The sequence below is a fragment of the Staurois parvus genome, unplaced genomic scaffold, assembly GCF_062004578.1.
Source record: "Staurois parvus isolate SC_StPar_1 unplaced genomic scaffold, SC_StPar_1.0 ptg000171l, whole genome shotgun sequence".
Classification (NCBI taxonomy): Eukaryota; Metazoa; Chordata; class Amphibia; order Anura; family Ranidae; genus Staurois; species Staurois parvus.
In genome coordinates, this window is record NW_028317967.1 from 947,366 (window position 1) to 969,654 (window position 22,289).

The window sequence follows — 22,289 nt, forward strand, 5'->3', positions numbered from 1 at the left end:
TTTTGAAAGGTGAACAAAATGTATGACAAAAAAAAAAAAAACACGCAATGCAGTAAACGATATTAATGACTGAGACATAGAACACAGCGGAATAGTCGCGGAATACACTTTTAATTCTATGGGCCAGCATAAAATTGTGCCATAAAGATTTATTAGCCAATTAACAGTATCCCAGCCTAGTGCAGTTCATCCATACACTGCACTGATAGTGGATGTAATTCTTAATTTAGAAACACTGCATGCCTTTTACTACTCATTAAAACATCTGGTTTCCCATCCCTAAAAAAGCTAGAGAAACAGAAAATATTTAGGTGGAAATCTAAATTGTTGACTATCTACAGCTTTGGCTCAGAAGTAGGCAACTATAGCTTTAGGCTTGATGGGTGAAAACCTGTAGAATATGGCAGCGGAATAATGAAAAAGTCACAGTTTGTATAGGACAGTTTGTATAGGACAAGGTTGGGTCAATCACACTCTGTTACTCTCCTATTTCTGCTACAACCTGGTTTTGTACTGTAAGTGGACAATGATATCATGAAAATGTATGTCATGCTTGCATGTGCCTATTTCCTTGCTATTTTCTTTGTAAAAAAAAAAAACTTCTTAATAAACAATTATTAAACAACAAAAAAGGTGTCCTGGTACAGAATCTGAACAGTGTTCATATCCATAATATATCCTATATACTGTATGTTCTATATCTTTATGTAGGCCTGAATAGCCTAGATCAGGTTTTTCAACCTTCGTATCCCAATGGAACCCTTGATATTATTTTCAAGTCTCATGGAACCCTTAAAAACAATTCAAGGGGGTTAGTAAGAGGAATGACTCTCATAATAGCAGTTATTTAGAAAATTCCCATCTTACCGTTGAGGTCAGAATGCTACCCTATGGGCTGCTAAAAAGATTGCTGACATCATGCCACTTGCTCTGTCAAGTGGTGTTGGTCCTGAAACTATGCAGGCACCATCAATTGGAGGTCAATTAGCCATAGATCAAGGAACAACTACAACCTCTGGAGGAACCCTGGTTGAGGAATACTGGCCTAAAAATTGTTTCAAATGTAGGTAGACACCAAGGAATTCAATGACCTTACAGTTTTTTATATGTCAAGGACTTCATAAAGGGAACCTGTAACGTGAAATAAACGCAACTGGCAATATGTCCAAGTGAATGTTAAAGTGACCCTGTCAAGAAGGAAACCCAGAAGAGCATAAGTCTTTGAAAGAAGCAAGTTTATATCTGACCGTCTGGTGACTGTTTGCAGGAACTTTGCTCTCTTGCAGAGCTGATACTATTCCACGTTTCCAGGTTTGTGGAATAAAGTGTTCACCATTGGCCACCTTGGTTCCTCCTGAACAATCCCTATGTCAACTCTTGTGTCCTGCAGTGTCAAGGAGTCAGCAGGGGGAACCAGAGTGGTAAGAAGGGGGGAACACGCTATTCCAAACACTCGAGATGTCAAATAGCATCACTGCCCTGAGCTCTGCAAAGGAGCTGGGAACACACAATCAATGGTCAACAAATGTGGGAAATTTGCTGGTAATACAGCCTGACACTATACTGCCCACTATACAGCCCTAGCCTGTCACTATACTGCCCTAGTCTGACAATACTGCCTTAGTCTGACACTATACTGCACTAGTCTGTCACTCTACTGCCCTAGCCTGACACTATATTGTCCTAGCCTGACACTATATTGTCCTAGCCTGTCACTATACAGCCCTAGCCTGACTATATACTGTACTAGTCTGTCACTATACTGCCCTATCCTGCCACTATACCGCCTTAGCCTGCCACTATACAGCCCTAGCCTGACACTATATTGTCCTAGCCTGTCACTATACAGCCCTAGCCGGACACTATATTTTCCTAGCCTGTCACTATACAGCCCTAGCCTGACACTATATTGTCCTAGCCTGTCACTATACAGCCCTAGCCGGACACTATATTGTCCTAGCCTGTCACTATACAGCCCTAGCTTGACTATATACTGTACTAGTCTGTCACTATACAGCCCTAGCCTGACTATATACTGTACTAGTCTGTCACTATACTGCCCTATCCTGCCACTATACCGCCTTAGCCTGCCACTATACTGCCCTAGCCGGACACTATATTGTCCTAGCCTGTCACTATACAGCCCTAGCCTGACACTATATTGTCCTAGCCTGTCACTATACAGCCCTAGCCGGACACTATATTGTCCTAGCCTGTCACTATACAGCCCTAGCCGGACACTATATTGTCCTAGCCTGTCACTATACAGCCCTAGCCGGACACTATATTGTCCTAGCCTGTCACTATACAGCCCTAGCCGGACACTATATTGTCCTAGCCTGTCACTATACAGCCCTAGCCTGACTATATACTGTACTAGTCTGTCACTATACTGCCCTATCCTGCCACTATACCGCCTTAGCCTGCCACTATACTGCCCTAGCCTAACACTATACTGCCCTATCCTATCACTGTACTGCCCTAGCCTGACACTATATTGTCCTATCCTGTCACTATACTGCCCTAGCCTGACAATATACTGTAGTAGTCTGTCACTATACTGCCCAAACCTGTCACTATCCTGCCTTATCCTGCCACTATACTGCCCTAGCCTGTCACTATACTGTCCTAGCCTGACACTATACTGCCCTATCCTGCCACTATACCTCCTTAGCCTGTCACTATAATGCCTTAGCATGTCACTGTACTGTCCTAGCCTGACACTATACTGCCCTGGCCTGTCACTATACTGCCCTGGCCTGTCAGTATACTGCCCTATCCTGCCGCCTGACACTATACTGCCCTGGCCTGTCACTATATTGCCCTATTATGCCACTATACCGTTTTAGCCTGTCACTATAATGCTTTAGCATGTCACTGTACTGCCCTAGCCTGACAATATACTGTCCTAGCCTGCCACTATACTGCCCTGGCCTGTCACTACACTGTCCTAGCCTGTCACTACACTGCCCTAGCCTGTCACTATACTGCCCTATCCTGCCACTATACCGCCTTAGCCTGACACTATAATGCCTTAGCTTGTCACTATACTGCCCTAGCCTGACACTATACCGACTTAGCCTGTCACTACACTGCCCTAGCCTGTCACTATACTGCCCTAGCCTGTCACTATACTGCCCTAGCCTGACACTATAATGCCTTAGCCTGTCACTATAATGCCCTAGCCTGACACAATACTGTCCTAGCCTGTCACAATACTGCCCTATCCTGCCACTACACTGCCCTAGCTTGACACAATACTGCCCTAGCCTGACACTATACTGTACTAGTCTGCCACTACACTGTCCTAACCTGTCTCTATCCTGTCCTAGCCTGACACTAAATTGACTACGTTTGTCACTATACCACCCTAGCCTGACATTATACTGCCCTTGCCTGTCACTATACTACCCTGGCAAGTCCATAGGGGTAAATGGACCATCCAAACAGGTCCACCTGAAAAACTGACAGGCAGACCTGATTGGACCTGCCATGTTACTGTGCAGAATGATTGTTCATGTAGTTATTGTCTGCAATCCTCATTACTGTTACTGTTACTACCAGTGTTTTGTTTTTTTGTGGCAGCAGGGTTCATGGTGCTTAGAGGGAAACCAGGAGTCTGACACTACCAGAAGTGTCAGATGCAGAATATATTTTTGGGCAGCAATAGACAATTAAGAACAAAAGAGCAAGCAGTGGGATAAGTGTCAGATTTATATTTTTTACAGGTACTGCACTATTTATTTTTTACTTTTATTGTCTGACTTGAGAACATTCCAAGATAATTACTTTTAGATATTGTATCCCCACACTTCCTAAATGATGTTATCATAATGATTTCTTGCAACATTTGTTTCATTAGCGGCGTTATATGCTGTGTACCTTTTAAAAGGTACTTACCTTGTGAGCATGCTCATTTCTAATACTTGAAATATTGGCCATCCCGCTTTCAGAATAGGTACCAGTATTAGATGGATTACAATTGTGTTTGATGTGTGACTGTTGCATTGTGTTCTACAACAGTTTTTTGCTATCTATTCTTCTTTGACTAAGGCTACGTTCACACTAGCTTTGTCAGCAGGCGACAGGCGTTTGGGAAGCGTTTTTTTAACGCTTCTCAAACGTCTATGAAAATTCTGCACATGGCAGCACACAGTGCTGTTCACATGGAAGCGTTAGCGTCGCATCTCGGCAACACTGACGCCTCGGGTCGAGTCAGGAGGAGTTGAAGCCGCCCATTCAAGTCTATGGTGCCGCTCCGCAAATGCCTGGCAGGTTGCAACGCAGCTGCGAGGTGTTTGCGGAGCGTTAATACCATTTAACTTCATTATAGGAGTTTGTGGTGCGGTTTTAACGCTTGGCAAATGCCTATCAACCGCCTCAAAACTGCGCATAGGGCGTTTTGGGAGCGTTAATAACGCTTCAAAAACGCCTGTCTAATGCCTGTCAAATGCTATAGGGGCGTTTGGCAAGAGTTAGAAATAAAGTCAAGTCCTTACACAACTATGGCCTAAAGGATGACTGTGCCTAAACAATAACCTGCGTTTATAAACTGGTTAAAAAGATATTCATGTATAAATGTAAATGTTTAATATATAATATAATTAAAGTGATACTAAGCCCTATTTTTTTTATTTCATTCAATGAAGTCCAACCTTATATATTGTGTATAGTCTGCTTCCGTGAAAATGTTTCAGGTCTTTTCCCAGCTGGTCCTTGAACCACTACCCCCCTCCTGTTTGCGGGTGTCCTATACTAAGTCGACTGCTAAGGAGACTCCCAGGGCTGTGGGCATCCATTGAAACAAACAACGCCTGGCAGGCCATGCCCCTGCTTCCTCCTCCCAGCTTCTGACAGACAGCTGCAGAAGCCTGTCGTTCCCCTATCCTCACCTCTCCTCACCAGCTGAAAGTTTGAGGGAAAAGTGCGGACCATCAAGGTGGTGGGGACAAGGACAGCAAGTAAGTGATTAATGGACAGGTGAAGTTGTGAATGTACTGTGGCATTTTTTTTAACTTAACGCTATAAATGTGATACGATAAAATATGCTTAGCCTTTAATACTGCTTTAATATATTAACAAAACAATATTGAGAGAAGTGAATAGGCTGATTTTGCTTATTAGAATAATGTATTATTGGCATTTAAAGGCATTGTACACATGCAAATGTTATTTGTCGTTTTAGCTAGGTTTTTGTTTAGTTATATTCCCCATATCATTTGTTTGCCTTACCTTGTAATGATGTGGCTGCAGTCTGTATTGACATTGCGGATCGATTCCTCATGTTCATGTATTCATTCATCTAACTTGTCCCTATTCACTACAGGGACAGGAAACCTCTTCTTGTGGATCACACAGCATCCAATGCATGCCTTGCCATTTCCTCTGTGTAGCATCAAACGTGGGAGTGCTAATGTCATTATACAGTGATCTCTCTGTTAATTGCTCTGCCTGCTTGTGTCTGTGTCATCTCTAATTATTAGGTCTCACCTGCACAAGCACTAGGCTTACAGACCCAGGGATTGAGGGGTATGTTGTTTATTCACAGGAAGGGTCAGTTCTTGGCCTATAGACAGAGGTCATTCATTAAGCTGTGCAGTGCCATGTCTCATGTTTCTGCACAAGCAAAAACCTCTGACACCGGGATGTGGATATTTACTCTAAAATAGACTGTGTGCACAGGGCAACAAATGACACCTTCAAACTACCTGATCAATGCCTCTCTTATGCACATGAAAACATAGGGTGCAGGTAGGAAGGTTTATAATGCCTTTAAGTCATGCCATCTCTCTGGGGTAATGAAGGAAGTGAGTTATGTGATTTGTAGCAATCAAGCAATCTTGAGAATTTATATTTTTCCTATTGGTTCTGAAGAGGATATAACTGCCATATGCAAAGCACCATCTAGTGGCTAAAGTGGAGATTAACATCCTTTAGGAAGCAAGGGATGCCAGCTTTAATTTATTTTCTGCATGACTTAGAGTTGCCTGCAGTTACATGCATACGTGGAGGCAGAGCCACATACACACAATGCATGTTTGAATTTTCTGCATCTTACGGACTGTGCAAGCCGTGTGAACCTCAATAAAGCCATAATACAGTACATGACTGTTTCACCCAGCTTTTTAGGAGGCTGGTTCTGACTTACCAGGGGGGACAACAGCAATCAAGACAGACTGGCCAGCAGGGTAAGGAACCTGTCATAAATCATCTAATAGAGCTTCCAGCTAAAATGGTGTCTTTTGTTGATGTCTATGGGTACCACTGAACCACATAAATTAAATGAAGCTATGGTCATGCATTAAACACATTTTTCTAACCTTGTATTAGATTGGATTTTGATTGGTTTCTATGTGCAATATCGCCACTGTTTAATTTACAGTTATAGAAATGAATTTTATAAATGTAATTACCTTTCTTTCTGCTTAGCAATGTCGTTGAGGATGCCGTCTCTGTGGCCAGCCTCCATGAAGCTCTACTTGGGCAGGTTGATGCTTCGGTACCTTTTCTGTGGTGTAAGGTTTCATCTTTCTTGATCATTAGCAGATCTGCCCGTCCTTCTGCAGTGTAAGAGCCCTTAATATAAGCAGCTGACTCTGCTAGATTCTCCATGTTGAGCTTCCTTTCTGTAGAGCTACAAGAGTCGAAGTCTGAGGCATCAAAACTTTCAGTTCTTGAACCATTTTCTTCTTCGATAATGTCCATCATTGGTCTCATCAAAGGAGAGTCTTGGTCTCTCTTTGGGCTTTCTTCAGAAGCAGAGGATCCATCACATGATTCAATAATGAGCTCACTGTCCAGTTCAGCTTCACGTTCCTCCCTCAGTATACTGTATTGTATGGATGGGGAAGCAGGTGACGGTGGCGGGCCACCAATGTGACTGAATGTCATGTAAGCAGATTGCATGGCCTCTTCTCCTGCCAGCTGATCTTCAGAAACAAGCTCTATTTCAGAGTCACCAGATTCCACGCTCGAAGCCTCATTATCTGCCGAAGAGGGGACAGCTGGTAGCCCCGGCATGCTCTTATGATCCTTTTTTTCAGAGTAAACACTAGGAGCTTTCTGTTCTTCTGCTGTTTCATAGGAAAAGCCTTTTGTTGCATCTTTTGCTTTAATGGCACTGATAAGGTCATCTTCAGATATGCCGAATTTACTCTGTTTCTCCGAGGCAGATGGTTCTGTATATCCATCTGGATGCAAACAAAAACAATAAAGTATAGTCAGAGAAAACAGCTCTTCAGAGATTTGCATAATTAAGTGGAGGGACACACATTTATTCGCTTTTTAAAGTATCATTGCCTTATTTCACTAACCAACCTGATTTGGCCTAAAGTGACAAAAGGTTTTGTTGTTTGTCATAAGGTGCATATGGATAAGAACCTCTAAGTTTTTTGTTGCCCGAGTCCTCATCTGGGGGATATCACCAGGACAGGTATCCTTGCTAGGGGATTACTTTTCCATTCCTATTCTGGTGACAAATGTCAATGGCGGGGTTTTCCACTTTTAATTTGTAGGAACAGTTGAAGGTGAGGAAAATTCTATCAAACAGGAACACATACAGTATTAAAACACAAGAACAAGTGGGGCGCTGAATTCAAATTTTATAAGGGTCACTAAAATTGTCGCTGGGCACACTGGCTTCAGCAGCGCTCCACAAAGCAGGGACTCCCCTCCAGAACAGGGAAAGGACCAAGACTTGAGAATCCAAATACAAACAATCCAATAAGAGAGTGCCAAAAAATGTCCAAGAGTCCAAGGTTTTCAATGATCTAATTTAATTATACAAGAAAAAAGATAACACGTTTCAGGGGTCAAACACACTCCCCCTTCATCAGGGCTACAAAACCAGGACAAACACAAAGGTCATAAATATAAAAGTAAAAGGTTGTGAATATATAAATGAATATAGAAGTAAAAGATAATGACTATAAAAGTCAAAAGGTGTTACTATTTTTTACTTGTATATTTTTTTTCTGGTAATTAAAAACCTTGCTTGGACATTTGTTTGCATTCTCATTGGATTTTAAGTAATAATAACCTTTTTCCATTCGATCCAAAGAAACCAACAAATAAATGCAGTAATGAGTAACTTTGTGAAATAACCTTCATTACTCATACGCAAGTGATGGGGACTACAGTAAACCCAATGTTCCTGGACTTTGGAAAAGCTCACTTAGCCCGGGTTCACACTGATGCGGTGCGGCATATTGTATGTGATTTTCACAGGAACCTCATTCCTGTGCAAATCACATGCGAATTCTGTGTGGTGCGATTTGAACCATACATTTCATATGGCTCAAATCGCACTGCATCCACACCAAAAAAGGCGTAGGACCCTTTTTTGGTCTGCACTAGAATCAGATCACAGCAGTTTGCATTAACGGGGTGCAATTGTGATGCGGTAGTGAATTCGCACAGAAACCGCTGCAAATTACGTATCGTATCAGTGTGAACCAAGGCTTAAAGTGGCCAATATTTTTTTAGTTTTTTTAGTTTTGGATTGAAGGCTGTCCATAGATTGGTCACATTTCTTTCTTGCACCACATACAGTGTTGACAGGGAAATCTCACAGTGTTCTCCCAGTGGGGGGGAACAGGGGAAGCCATCCCCGCCAGGAGAACACAGTGGTTATCGCTAATGGCTATAACAGCCACTAGCAATAATCGCATGTAAAATCTGGCAGGCTGGTTGTACCCAAGATGATCGATCGATCAACTTGGGTGCATTCAGCCTGCCCGTACATGGTTCTAATCTTTTGGCCGCTTCCTGCTGAACTGGCCGAGATTCAACGCATCTATGGCTAGCTTTAGACCTGATGTCATATGTGTGCTGCTGTCTGTGCCCCCATTTGGGAGAATCACCCTCTGTATCTGTAGTGGTGACCATTGTCCCTGAGAAACACAGTAGGTGGAAATCCAAAGAGGTGAGAGGAAATCTTCCAATGAGGACATCCATCCTGGGGACAACTGTCTAAGAGGGGGAACTCTCTCAATTTAGAAGATATTCTCTAACTTCCTGTTGTGTCTCAGGGACAGGAAGAGAAGAGAATTTTCCCCAATGATACACTGACAGCATAAATTGACTTGGCAGGGGCATTACCGTTACTTCTATCCAAAACTAAAAACAAACATACGTTTCAATAAAGCGAGGTGCATTGGGGTGCTATTTAGAGTGAATGGCTGTGCATCACCCATCACACATTTCTACTGCTCCTTGTTACTGTTATTGCTCAAGATACACATTTGATAAAAAGCTTAGGCTGTGTGGCAGTATTTATCCATATTATTAGATGCTATTTATCTCATGATCTTGGTGTGTGTTTCATACCTGATTTACTTCAATGCTAATTTTTTTTTCCTTGAGAAGCTAGCTACTTATGATATATGAGAAGACTCCATTAGACTGTGGCAGTTATACTGACAGATAAGCTAGCTGTGATCGTGTTACTGAAAATTGACAAGTAATTGTAATCATTTTGCGCATGCTTGCTTTTGACAGCATTGATGCATAGCTGTGCACAAGGGTATTATATGCATTGTGGAGCTGATCTCATTAATGACAGTAAACACAAGACAAAAGGAGAAAAAAACATGACACCAATACAGGCATACTTAACAGATAACAACTGGGTTTGACAAAGTATTAGGATACAATACAGATCTATAGTAAAGGCAATCCCTTTATGATTAACGTGTGACTCATTCTTGACGATGAGATCTCTCTTTCTGAATTAAATGTAGACCAACTTTTAACCAGAGGTTAATCTCTGCTGATCTTAAATCATGAAAATAGTGAAGGTATAAGACCAACAAACTGTGCTAAATGTGTAAATAATTAATAGTTTATCACTACTATATCATATCTGTGTATAAACCACTATGCTGCCACTTTAAAATAAACATATGCAAAAAAAAAAACACTTCAAAAAAGTATTCCAATGGCACTTAAATCAATTATCAGTGGAAAAAATTCCTTATAAAATATATATATAGTATATATATATATATATATATATATATATATATATATATATATATATATATATATATAAATAATAAATCATATTTTCCACAAATTAATGGTGTAACAATAATTAATAATTGATGATATTCCAAGCAAAAAGTCCAAATAACTCAGTCCATAAAACAATCACCATGTGAAAAAACCTGTGCAAAAATAAATACATATATAAATGTGTGGCGCACCCCTCTCAGCTGTGCACTCACCAAAAAGCGTTGCCTCCCACTCTCATGGTTGGCACACTAAGCTTTAATTGATGATTTTCCAAGGACTAAATCAGATCACTTGTGATATTTTTATTCTCCTTAATCTTGAGACAATGGAATCCCAGGACAAACGCTCCCGAACCGGAAGATACACGGGAACGTCAGAGACCGAAGGCCGGCGATGGTGAGAGCACCGATTCGGCTTTCCTTACATTGAGAGCTTGTTAAAGCTAATATCTTTGGCCTTTTTTACCTATTTACATCTTGTAAGTGGCACTCTATTGTGGCAATAAAACCGTATAGTTGGTACTGCACCATTTGGTGTTCTCTCGTTTTTTTCTCTCCTATATGGTCAATTGAGTGTGGAGCATTGGGAGGAGGAATTTGTGTGCTGGAGTTTGGGAGCATTTGCCCTGGGATTCCATTGTCCCCCTCCCTCCCGTAGTCTTCTGGGACATGTGACAGGTCCCAGAAGACTATGGGGCCATTCACAAAGCGCAGCGCTTCCCACGCATGCGCAATGGGCACCTGGCTGTGAACCGCAAGCTGTCACAGCCGGGTGCCCACACTGAAGATGCCGGCACAAGGGAGAGAAGACAGCTGGTGAAACCAGTGGTGGTGAGGACAACGCTGGACCGAGGGACAGGTAAGTGTCTGTAATTTAACCACTTGCCGACCAGCCACTGCAGAAATACGGTGGCAGGTCAGCACGGCTGGGCAAAAGCATGTTTCAAAACGTTTGCAAAACAGGTACCGCCGCGGGTGTGTAGCCGGGTCACGGCCGGTCATTACCGGCCGGGTCCCGCCGATTAGCGGCAATCACTGACAGAGAGCAGGGTTGCAGTAGCTCTGCTTTCTGCCAGTTCCCTGACAGCTCCTGACAAGCTGATCAGGAGAGAAGAGTTCTTCTCTCCTGATCCATGTGCAGTACACACCCACGCCCCCTAGTAAAACACTCCCCTCACACAGTTAACCCTTTCAGTGAATAAAAAAGTTAACCCCTTCCTCCCTAGTGCCATTAGGAGTGTCAGTGTTTTTTTTTGCACCGTTCACTGTATTGGTGTCACCAAGTCAGTTCCCCCCCAGTGTCAGAATGTCTGCCGCAGTCCCGCAGTCCTGCCATAAGTCGCTGATCGCCGCCATAAGTCACTGATCGCCGCCATAATTAGTATAAAAAAAATTACAAATCTGAGTATCTTTCCCTCCATTTGTAAACACTATAACATTCACGTAAACCAATTAATTTACACATATTGGGTTTTTTTCTAGCAAAGACATGTCGCAGAATGCATTTTGGCCGAAATTTATGACGAAATTTGATTTTTAAATTTTTTTTACTGGACATGTTTTATAGCAAAAAGTCCAAAATATTGTTTTTTTTTGGACTGCTGGTTTTTAATATTATTCATATTTTTGCATGCTTTTACCATTGATCAGAGGATTTCACATCCTCAACCTTTTGTAACGAGGATTACTAATACATTTTTGAACTATATGAAAATACTACACTATCAGTTTTTCTATATATGGCTTGGCTTTGAACCATCTGCTCAGTGAAACCCCTAGTGGAAGAGGAGCTGTACTAGAGGCTGGTGTCCGGATAGAGGATCCACACTCATTACAGGCTGACTGATCTATTTTAAAGGGTACTCCGCAGAGAGCTTATTTCTAATGTACTAATTCCTTGTACATCTGGTGAGTGTGCAATTTATTCAGATTGGAGCACGGAGTCACTATTATAGTGCATAGGAGGATTCACTTCCTGCTGACTTCAACTTCACGTCTTTTGCACTTCTTTGACCGTTTCTGTTTATTGGGTGCATTTTTGGTACCATATACCTATTTATACTTTAGCGCTGCACCTATTTATTTATTGATACATACCAGGTTCAGGATATCCTTGGTTGGTGTAATTGGCAGCTGGACATTTTTATTATTCACATATTTTTACTATTATATCTTATTTGAATTTTATTGTCTATTTTATAGCATTGTGTGCGCTCGCTATATACATATGTTCAATAGTTTTAAATAACACTTCTGAGTGCACAAGATATGGGACAGAACTGAATTTGTGGCAGGATCAACAGATATTTGAACAGAGGGAAGAAAATAAGAGAAGATCTTTGTTAGGGTTTCATACACTTCAAAGCTGAACTCCAGGTAAACCTCAGATGATTTGTATATATGGGAGCTGTTCTAAGTGACAAAGGATTTATATTTGTGCCCATCCCATATTGAGATTAACACAACACTGCACAATCAGATTAGTGATGGGACTTTTCTGTGCTGCAGTTATGCATTGCAATCTGGCCCCCTGCCTGCCGCCATCCTGGACATGCATGCTGCAGGAGCAAGAGGCCTGGTGAGAGAGCTGTTGGAATTGGCTTACTTCACCAAAATGTAAAAAGCCAGCATGGTCTCCCCACCTACAAGGTTCCAGCTCATCACACAGTCAGGCATATATATATCAATAGCAAGGGGGCTGAAAAGTATGTAGCCTCTATATTAATACCAGTCTGTTTGCCCTTCAGCATCCAATGGGTGCCTTAGAGCAGTATAAAACCCAAAAGCAAACATTTATTATATTGCAGCTTACCAATTCTTAGATGTGATGGCTGCATTAGTTTGTGTTTTTCGGATGTCTTTCTTCTCTTTTCATCTGGTGATCCAGCTGTGAGTCTTTTGTTTTTAAGGGCTCATGTTTAGGAGCTTTTCTGCGTTTTTTTTCAGCAGCCCCTGAACTCTCCCTAATGATTTCCTATGTGTCCATGTACACAGTTGATTACAGGCAGTTGAGTTTACAGTCGTTTTTTTGAACGCACTAAACTTGCGTTCAGGAGTAGATTTTATCAGCATTTCAAATGCCAAATGCTTGTAAACACAGCTAACCGCGTTTATAAGCGTTTGCGTTTAGAAGCGTTTGACTGGTCCATATCCAGGGCACAATTCACTAAGCAGTATCCTACTACATCCGAGTATGCGGTAGGATACTGCATAGCATTTTAAAAAAAAACATTTGAATCCACTAAAAAAAGCTACTAAAATACCACATGATTTTATCAAGTCATGCAGACTTTTAGTAGTGAGAAGCATGCCTCATGTTTCAGCTGGCGGACATCGTGACATCGTGATTGACGTTGGATTTACTTGGGAGGTCATTCTTTTATTAAAGGACTTGTCAATGAATGACTCTGGTCTTTTTTCCACACTACAGCTTTTTTTATGTGAATGAATAGCGGTACCATGTACCCCATACTTTTTCGCGTGGGGGGGGGGGGATCTGGGGGTCCCCTTTAGCTTCCAGATTCCAATAAGCCCCTCACCCGCAGACTCCCACAACCACAGCCCAGGGTTGTGGAGAAGAGGCCCTTGTCCCCATCAACATGGAGACAAGGTGCTTTGGGGGGAGGGCTCCCCCTACCCCAAAGCACCCCCCCCATGTTGAGGGCATGTGACCTGGTATTGTTCCGGAGGGGGGCGCTCGCTTGCCCCCCACCCCCCTTTCCTGACCTACTGGGCTACATGCTCGGATAAGGGGCTGGTATTGATTTTGGGGGGAACACTATTTTTTTTTTATTTTGGCGTGGGAATTACCCTCAACATCCATTCCAGACCCAAAGGTCTTTGTATGGATCGGAGGGGGGGACCCCACGCTGTTTTTTTTATTATTTTTTAATTGCCAGCAATTCTTTTTACATTCAGCTGTCAGTGGGGAACCTCGCTGACAGCTGAAACATTAACGCATGGTTTTCACTACTAAAATACCGCATGACATGATAAAATAACTCAAGCGGTACTTTAGTAGCCTTTTTTAGTAAATTTACTATTATTCAGTGCATTCTGGGCATTTGGGAGGGTCTTCTGAGGTTATATTTTAAAAACGCTTCTAAACGCAAACGTGCATAAATTCAGCTAAACTGACTTTTTTAACTTACGTTTTCCAGCAGTCAGTTTCCATCGTTCAGAAGAGTTTTTCAAACGCCCCGTGTACATGAACCCTAAAAGGAACAAGCTTTCTTCTGCATGTTTCAGTTTACGGGGATGAGACAAACCATTTAAAACTAACAGGTTGTGCTTACAACAATCAGCTTTTATTTATTCATGTAAAACCTTTCTCCCAAAAGGAAATAATTGTGTGCTGTAACTAGGGTGAGCTGGAGTTAGTGTATTTGTATTTGTTAGTGTATCTAAATCTAAAAGTACATCTAACACGTCTGTCACCATAACAAAGTTGCTGTCAGCTGTGCCCCTGTGTTCTATCATCCAGAGTGGAGGCACTCTAATACAGAAAATGTGTTACTGGCCAGAACACTAGAGGAAAACAGGAAAAAAGCCTTAAAAAGCTAACACAGCCACCACAACTAGCGATTGGTAATATATTACATTTTTTATATCGCTTTAAGATGGACGCACTAAAATGGGGGACCCCTATGAAACTTCCACTGTACCAGTGGGGCCCCAGGAGGTCTAATGTTCTAGGCTGGTATCTTTTAGGAGAGAGGTGGAAAAAAAAATAGTAGCATCTGAGTCTGTATATGCAGTATGCATGCTTGATATGCTCACTGTGGAACCTAAGGGGTTAATCCTCTGCATTGTGTAAAAACACTGTTTGATCCTGAATTTTCTGGTCTTCCACTTTTTTTGTCCCCCTCTTATCTCCTGAGAAGACAATCGTGTGGAGTTACTGTGTACATGCTCAGTTTGGTGTGTATTGCCAGAGATGTTTTTTGTTTTTTTCTTGGGATAGTGCATGTGATCAGCACAGGGCCAATCAGCACCGTCCAGACAGAGGTCAGGGGTTCTGCATCCTCCTAGAGCTAAATGAAAACAACTCCTACAGATTTTAACATGTGCTGTGCTGGATACTGATATGAGTCACAAGGTTGCTCTAACTGCTGATGAGAAAAGGTATTTAGCAGTTTATATTTACTGAAACAATTACACTTCCATGTTCTGTGTACTGTGGGAGACCAGATATAGTGAATGCAGGGTCCGGGGTTTAATAACACTTTAATACACAGTTGTACAGGCTCCTTTCCTGTACTGAAATAGTTTTCTCTAATTTCACTGTGAGCTTCATACCACATGCAGCCAGTTGGATAGGGCCCACCTCATTTCCTTGCTAAAGGACGTCCAGCACCATTTAGCTCTTTCCTTCTCAGCCTGACTGTCCCTGGATCTTGTCTTTCATTCACTGGCTTTCTTTTTTTCAATCATGAAGGTTCAGTATCACATATGAGCATTACCTAAGGCAGGGTACAACAAAAGGCAGCCTGTCTAGGAACCCCGACTCCTTCATACTGATATCCACCCATTAAGGTATTTTGATACTTGCATAGCTCCTCCGAAGTGCCAGACCACTGCTTGTATCAGGGTTGAGGGCTCTTGACAGGAGTATTGAGGCAATATATTGTAAAGGTTGCAGGTGGCTATGTACAGCCACCTGCCAGACCCTCTTACCAGCCATGACCTACCTGCAGTGCATATAGAAGCACAAGGACCCAATGATAATGTATTTAGGTTTATAAAATGGTATGTAATGGAAAGGGAATTGTTTTTTCAAAGCCGCAATAAACCCAAAACCAAAAATGTAATATAGTGCAGCTTACCAATCATTAAATGTGGTGGCTGCATTAGTTTTTTCTTTTTAGACTTTTTCCCTCTGTTTTCACCTGTTGATCTGGCCAGTAACACGACTCCTATATTAGGGAGCTCCCACTCTGAATGAAAGAGCACGGGAAACACAGCAGACGCAGAATTGCCAGTCTGGAGGGAGGGCAGTGTTAACTGTAATATCAGATTTATACATTAACAAACTGAAGTCAAACTCCAGCTCCTGCTTTATAAATATTTACAGCAAACAGTTTTTCATTTTGAGATAAAGGTTTTAATAAAAGCTGATCACTATAAGCACCACTACCAAGTTAAATGGTTTGTCCTATCCTTGTAAATTGATTGATCTGAAAGAGAGCTTGTTCTTTTGAAAAACAACAGACTTACTGGCTGGATCACCAGATGAAAATGGGAGAAACAAAACCTAAAAAAAAGAAAACTAATGCAGCCCTCACATCTAAGAACTGGTTGCTGCAATAGAATAAATGTTTGCTTTTGGATTTAACACTGCTTTAATTCATTAGCATGTAAATGAGGGGAGCAAGGATAAAGAAAATATAAGCAAAATAAACCATATTTAAATCAGATTTAAATCTTAAAGAAAACAATTTCATGGGAAGGCCTACAACATACCTAAAAAACTTACAATACAAATGGAAATCTCATGTTAATGTTACTACTTAACTAATGCTGCTTTCACACTGATCCATTTTTCTTCCGCTTTTGCCTTTTGCGGTGCGTTTTTGGTTCTGTTTTTCTGTCACGTGTCATGTTAAAAAAGTACCGCAAATACAGCAAAAATGCATATGTTTTTGCCGTGGACCAGTGTGAAAGTTGTCTAAGTAGTTCTGCTATAATCAATTAATATGCTATATCACTTACCTCCGTGAAAGGATGGTGGTGTCAAGGACTCAGGGCTATCATCTTCTGGTTCTGAAACCGTTACTGTCGGAACTGAGTCACCACCTGGTTTTAAGCCTAGTTCTGATACCCCCTGAAAACTATTATCAAAAAAGTCACATTCTATAGATGATTCTGTCCCGGTAAGTGTAATTTTCACAGGGGAGGTCTTAGTATTTATGGTTCCTGTGCGGCTATATAAGCCAACATTATCATCAGGTTCCTCCATATACGGTGAATATGAAAGATCTTCACGTTCTTGATCCTTAAGAGCAAAGTCATAACCTATTGGGCTTGGCTTTCTGTCATAGACCTCCTCAGGAGAATGCTGAGGTTTTGTATCTGGAGACCTGCTGATGTCAATGTACTTGCAAGCTTCTAATTTATCACCCTCCAAAGGGTCAGACAATGTTTTGATCACATCCTTGCTTTCTGCAGGTGTCATCTCAATTCCTGAATCTGAACTGAGCAAGCCACGGCCTTCAAACATGAGTGTATCTTGCGGAGAGCGGGAGCCGGTTCCAAGATCCTCTGCATCTAACCTTGTACCACCATTTCCCTTCTTCAGAATGCCGGTAAAGTAGGAGGACTCATGCTGTGCTACATAACGTTCATCTGATTTCAGAGATGTGTAGAAAGATTCCTCATCATCCAATGAAAACTTCTTGGAATTGGCATAATCTAAAATCACAAAATATAAATGAAAGAATTAAAGAATGCTCTTAGCATATATAAATTAATAATCTTTAGTATATATCACTATATAATATAAAGATAAAGAGAAACTGGGGGAGAAAAGAAGGAATGAGAGAGAAGGAATTTGCGCACATTGTGGAAGTCAATAAGTCAAAAACAATAATTTACAATGCTTTTGAGCATGTTCTTAGAAGTCTATATGCCATAACATTGTCTGTAAATTCTTGGATGTGTACAGAGGAGCATCTGGTACAAAAGTTAATTTAATGATTAAAGTAGAAGAAAAACCTAACACTATTCTTAAAAATGTTCCCTCTTGACTCCTCCTATCATGCATTCCCAGCACAAAAAAATATCCATATACAGTGCTCAGGATAAATGAGTCCACCCCCTTCTGAAAAGTAAGATTTTAATCAATATCTCAATGAACACAAGAACAATTTCCAACATTTTGACAAAACTGAGTTTTAGAGAACATTTGTTAAGCTCATTACATGAAGGTAAAGTTAATAATATTTCTTAGATTAGAAAATCTTCAGTTTTACTCAAATTAGTTGATGCAAAAATGAATACACCCCACAACAAAAACCAACAAAAACTACTACATCTAGTATTTTGTATGACCTCCATGATTTGTAAGGACTGCATGAAGTCTTCTAGGCATGGAATGAACAAATTGGCGACATATTGCAACATCTATCTTTTTCCATTCTTCAAGAACGACCTCTATTAGAGCCTGGATGCTGGATGGAGAGTCGTGCTCAACTTGTCTCTTCAGAATTCCCCATAGGTGTTAGATTGGGTTTAGATCAGGAGACATAATTGGCCACTGAATCACTTTCACCCTGTTCTTCAGAAATAAAACAGTGGCCTTAGATGTGTGTTTTTGGTCATTGTCATGTTGGAAAAACGCACGATGACCAAGGGCATGGAGTCATGGTAGCATCTTCTCTTTCAATATAGAGCAGTACATCTGTGAATTCATGATACCATCAATGAAATGCAGCTCCTCGACACCAGCAGCACTCATGTAGCCCCACAGAAGGACACTGCCACCACCATGTGTCACTGTAGGCACAATGCATTTTTCTTTGTACTCCTCACCTTTGCAACGTCATACAGTTTTGAAGCCATCTGTTCCAAAAACATTTATCTTGGTCTAATCACTCAAAAGTACAGAGTAGCAGTAGTCTTCTTTTTCAGCATGGGACCTGGCTAATTCTAGGCAGGCTTTTTTGTGCATGGACTTTAGGAGAGGCTTCCTTCATGAATGACACTCTTGCATGCCATTCCTCTGCAGTGTACACCGTATGTGTCACAGGAAACAATCACCTCAATTTGGCCTTCTACTTCTTTAGCTAACCGCAGTGAACTTGCATGGCGATTTTCTTCAACCCTTCTCATCAGAAGACAGTCCTGCCAAGGTGTTAAGTTCCGTGGATGGCCTGGATGTCTCTGAGAGATAGTTGCAGTTCCATCTGTTAAATTTTTGTATCACTTTTGCTACAGTATTGTGACTGATAAGTATAGCTTTGCTGATCTTCTTGTAGCCCTCTCCTTTCTTGTATAGAGAAATTATTTTCTTTCCCAGGCCTTGTGACATTTCTCTTCCATGTGGTGACTTTGCTTATAGCATGAAATGGGAAGGGGTTTTCTTTGTTAAGTAACAATCAACTATATATAATCAACTGTCTGTTGGACACCTGTATAATGAATAATTAGACTCACCTGTAGTCGAATTCTTGTTCATTAGGATTTTGTTGTCTAAAATTTAGCTTTGCTCTTAAGACTTTCATTGGGTTGTATTCATTTTTGCAACATGGTCTTGAATTAATTTGTTAGGAAAAAATAGTTTTTTGTGTGTGCAAATTAACAAATCTTGTTTCCAATCAATGGCCCACATTGGTGGGAGTATTTTGTAGTATAGTGTCCCATAGAAAATGTTGATTCTGAAAGGAAAGTAAAGGTTTTCTGACAAATCTGTTGGGGTGTACTCATATATACTGAGCACTATACTTATTTTTTTAAATCTGATCTGGTCATGTAATCCTGCAGCTCCTGCTTCCCTGTGTAAGGGAACGGGTGTGATTTCCAGGAGCCATCACATCGCCCATCAACTGCTATGGCCCAGTCAGTGCTCCCTCCTCTCCCCTGCGACAGCCACTCACTGACACAGGGGCTTAAAAAGATGTAAGTCCGCAGATCTTTTTTTCACAGGGTATACAGGATGGGTAGAAGGAGGGGGAAGGGAACATTTTTAAGAATAGCTAATGTTAGGCTTTTCTTCCACTTTAAGAGCATCAAATACAGCTGTTGTCATATATAAAGAATGAGGAGTGATAATTATAATTATTGTTTTTGAGGCAAGAGTTGGCTAGTTGATATGGAATGCAGAACTCCTCTATCCCCCCGTGTCCCTGAAACGTTACAAATGTTCCCTCTTACTTCATCTGCTAAGTGCGGCAAAGGCATGCATCCCACTTTACTGGACACAAACCACATCCCCTTCCATCAAGACTTTATTCACCAAGTCCAACTGAGCTTATGGCTGCAGTGCATGATAGGGAGGAACGGGTCTGTAAGACGTGATTTTACTGGACAGAATTTACCTTCGCGGCTGAATACCAGATATCCGGGGCTCCCAATTATGAAGCACGTGCCTTTACCGTAGACCCCATAAGACTTTCTTAGGCCAGGTTCAGCGCACTCATTTCCTTTTCCTTGTTCCTCTTTTTTCTTCCCGCCCCCCTCCCTCTTTTTAACCAACCCCCTGTTTTTTCTGTTTTTTTTGTTTTTTTTTTCTCTCTTCTCCCATGGTTTTGGATCTCTTTTTCCTTTTCTCTTTTCTTTCATTCTGTCTGTCTTTTAGCTTTTCGGTTGATCTCTCTGTGGTGCATTTATTTTGATACGTGTATCATGCGCCTGGCCCAGGCTATTTGTTGTGATGGGTGCCTGTGAGCCCTAATCCCCGCATGACGTGCAAAGTTGATAAATAAAATTTTTTTTAAAAAAAACCTCCTCTGTCCAAGAAATTAATTTTACCACAGCAACTTGGATCATCCAGAGAGATGCTTTTATTGGGTTCCGGCACAAGACAAAGGTAGAGACAAGGCAGATGTCAGGGTACTTCCCTGACAGACTGTCAGGGAATGGGAAGATCGCCATGGCAACCGAATCCACACATACGTAGAATCCTGACAAAACGTACAGGCAGGCGGGCACTAGGACCCAGGCGCGCCTGTCACCAATGACGGTGCCGGGCAAGCACTAGGACCCAGGAGAACCTGTCAGGAGTTGGGTGGGCTATTTAAACCCAGCTCTTGCAATGCTCAAGTGCCCTATGGTCTTTCCTGTGAGTTTGCTTTGCTGCTGACCCTGCCTGATCCTGATCTGCTGTCTTCTCCTGCTCTGACCCCTGGCTTGCCTGACCATTCTCCTGCCTGCTCCTGCACTTTTTATCTCCTGTTGCCAAACCCGGACCGTGACCCGTTTATTCTTCTGCCTGCCGTTTTGTACCGACCTGCTCCGCTGTTACTGACCCAGCCTGTCTGACCTCGCTTACTCTACCTCCTCACATCAGACTCTCACCTGCTGCGTACCACCGACAGGTGCCTCTACCACAGCTGGTTGCACCCAGGGGCCGCGACCTGGTCCCGGCTTGCTCCAAGTCCATTCCCACCATCAGGGGCTCTGGTGAACAAGCAGGTCGGAACTTAGATTCCACGCCCTGGGGAATTATGGTCTGTGGAACGCTAGAGGCTACCACCGGCTGGTCCCTAACACAGACAATCAGACACCTTCACAGAACCCACTTTCTCCTCTCATAACTCATCCAAACAAAACTTCCCTAATATAAATGTTTTCCCCATTCAGTAAAATATCAAGCAATGTGATTGGTCAGTGTTAGTAGCCCCTTTGATCTTCTGGGTGACAGGTAATGCCTTTTGACCATGGACAGCTGCTTTCAAATTCTAATCAAAGCTGTCCGGATATTTCGTAACTTGTATTCTTTTACTATTAGTTAGATAAACAAGTTGCCCTTTGAAGAATACTATTTACTATAAAGAATAAATACCTATAGCCCCTTTTTGTTCAGTTAACAGAATTACATTGTCCATGGCCAAAATATTATTCTTTCACAAAGACAAACAGCACATTTTAGGGTAAAAAGCCCCCCCCCCTTCAAGGCTTGAGCAGTCAATGTTAGTAGAATTAGAACAGAATGCACTGGGTTAGGGCTTGATGAGCTAGTGTCTCTTGGTGGCACTAAAGGCAGCCACAGTCTCAATACAAGCTTCATTGGCTCCAGATCTTCCCTCACCAGGGAAATTACGGTTGTTAAATTGGTTACAGTTAATGCTTTTTAAATAACACATAACAAAATGATTTGCTTTTTTAATATACACACCTAGCATTCAGTTTTTACGTCAATTCAGAATGAACATTCTGCCTGTAGCACAGCTCTAGTGTTTGATGTGTACCACTATTGCTTCATTCATTGATTTTACCTGTTGTCTTCAGGCATGAGTGTATAAACAGTACATTTAAATGGTAGGATATGCACAATATCAATATTTCAGAATAGAATGGTGATTGGCATGTTACCGGACACCTCTTCTTTCTGAAGACGAGTAATAAGATCAATAGTCAACAGTTGAGAATTCGGCTAAAGGATTACAGCAATCTTTTCAGTCAAAAGTTGAATGACATTTGTTCAGTGGATTGAAGATATTTTCCCAGTGTCTGACACCCACCTAATCAAAGTGTCATTGGCATTCCCTCAAACTACACTGTGCTGACAGCATAGGTGTTACAGGGTCCAGCTGGGAGCTGTCAATCAGATGAAAATTA

At 41.6% G+C, this 22,289-nt stretch overlaps 1 protein-coding gene across 1 annotated transcript in view; it reads right to left on the reverse strand.

Moving 5' to 3' along the window:
• The window catches only part of RTN1 (reticulon 1), a 315,431-nt gene that overhangs the window by 143,101 nt on the left and 150,041 nt on the right, over positions 1-22,289 (reverse strand). The window contains exons 2-3 of the mRNA XM_089676539.1: positions 16,725-17,423; positions 6,414-7,190 (exon numbers count right to left, since the gene is read on the reverse strand). Of these exons, the coding sequence (XP_089532665.1) occupies positions 6,414-7,190; positions 16,725-17,423 (1,476 nt within the window). The remainder of the gene's footprint in view (positions 1-6,413; positions 7,191-16,724; positions 17,424-22,289) is intronic.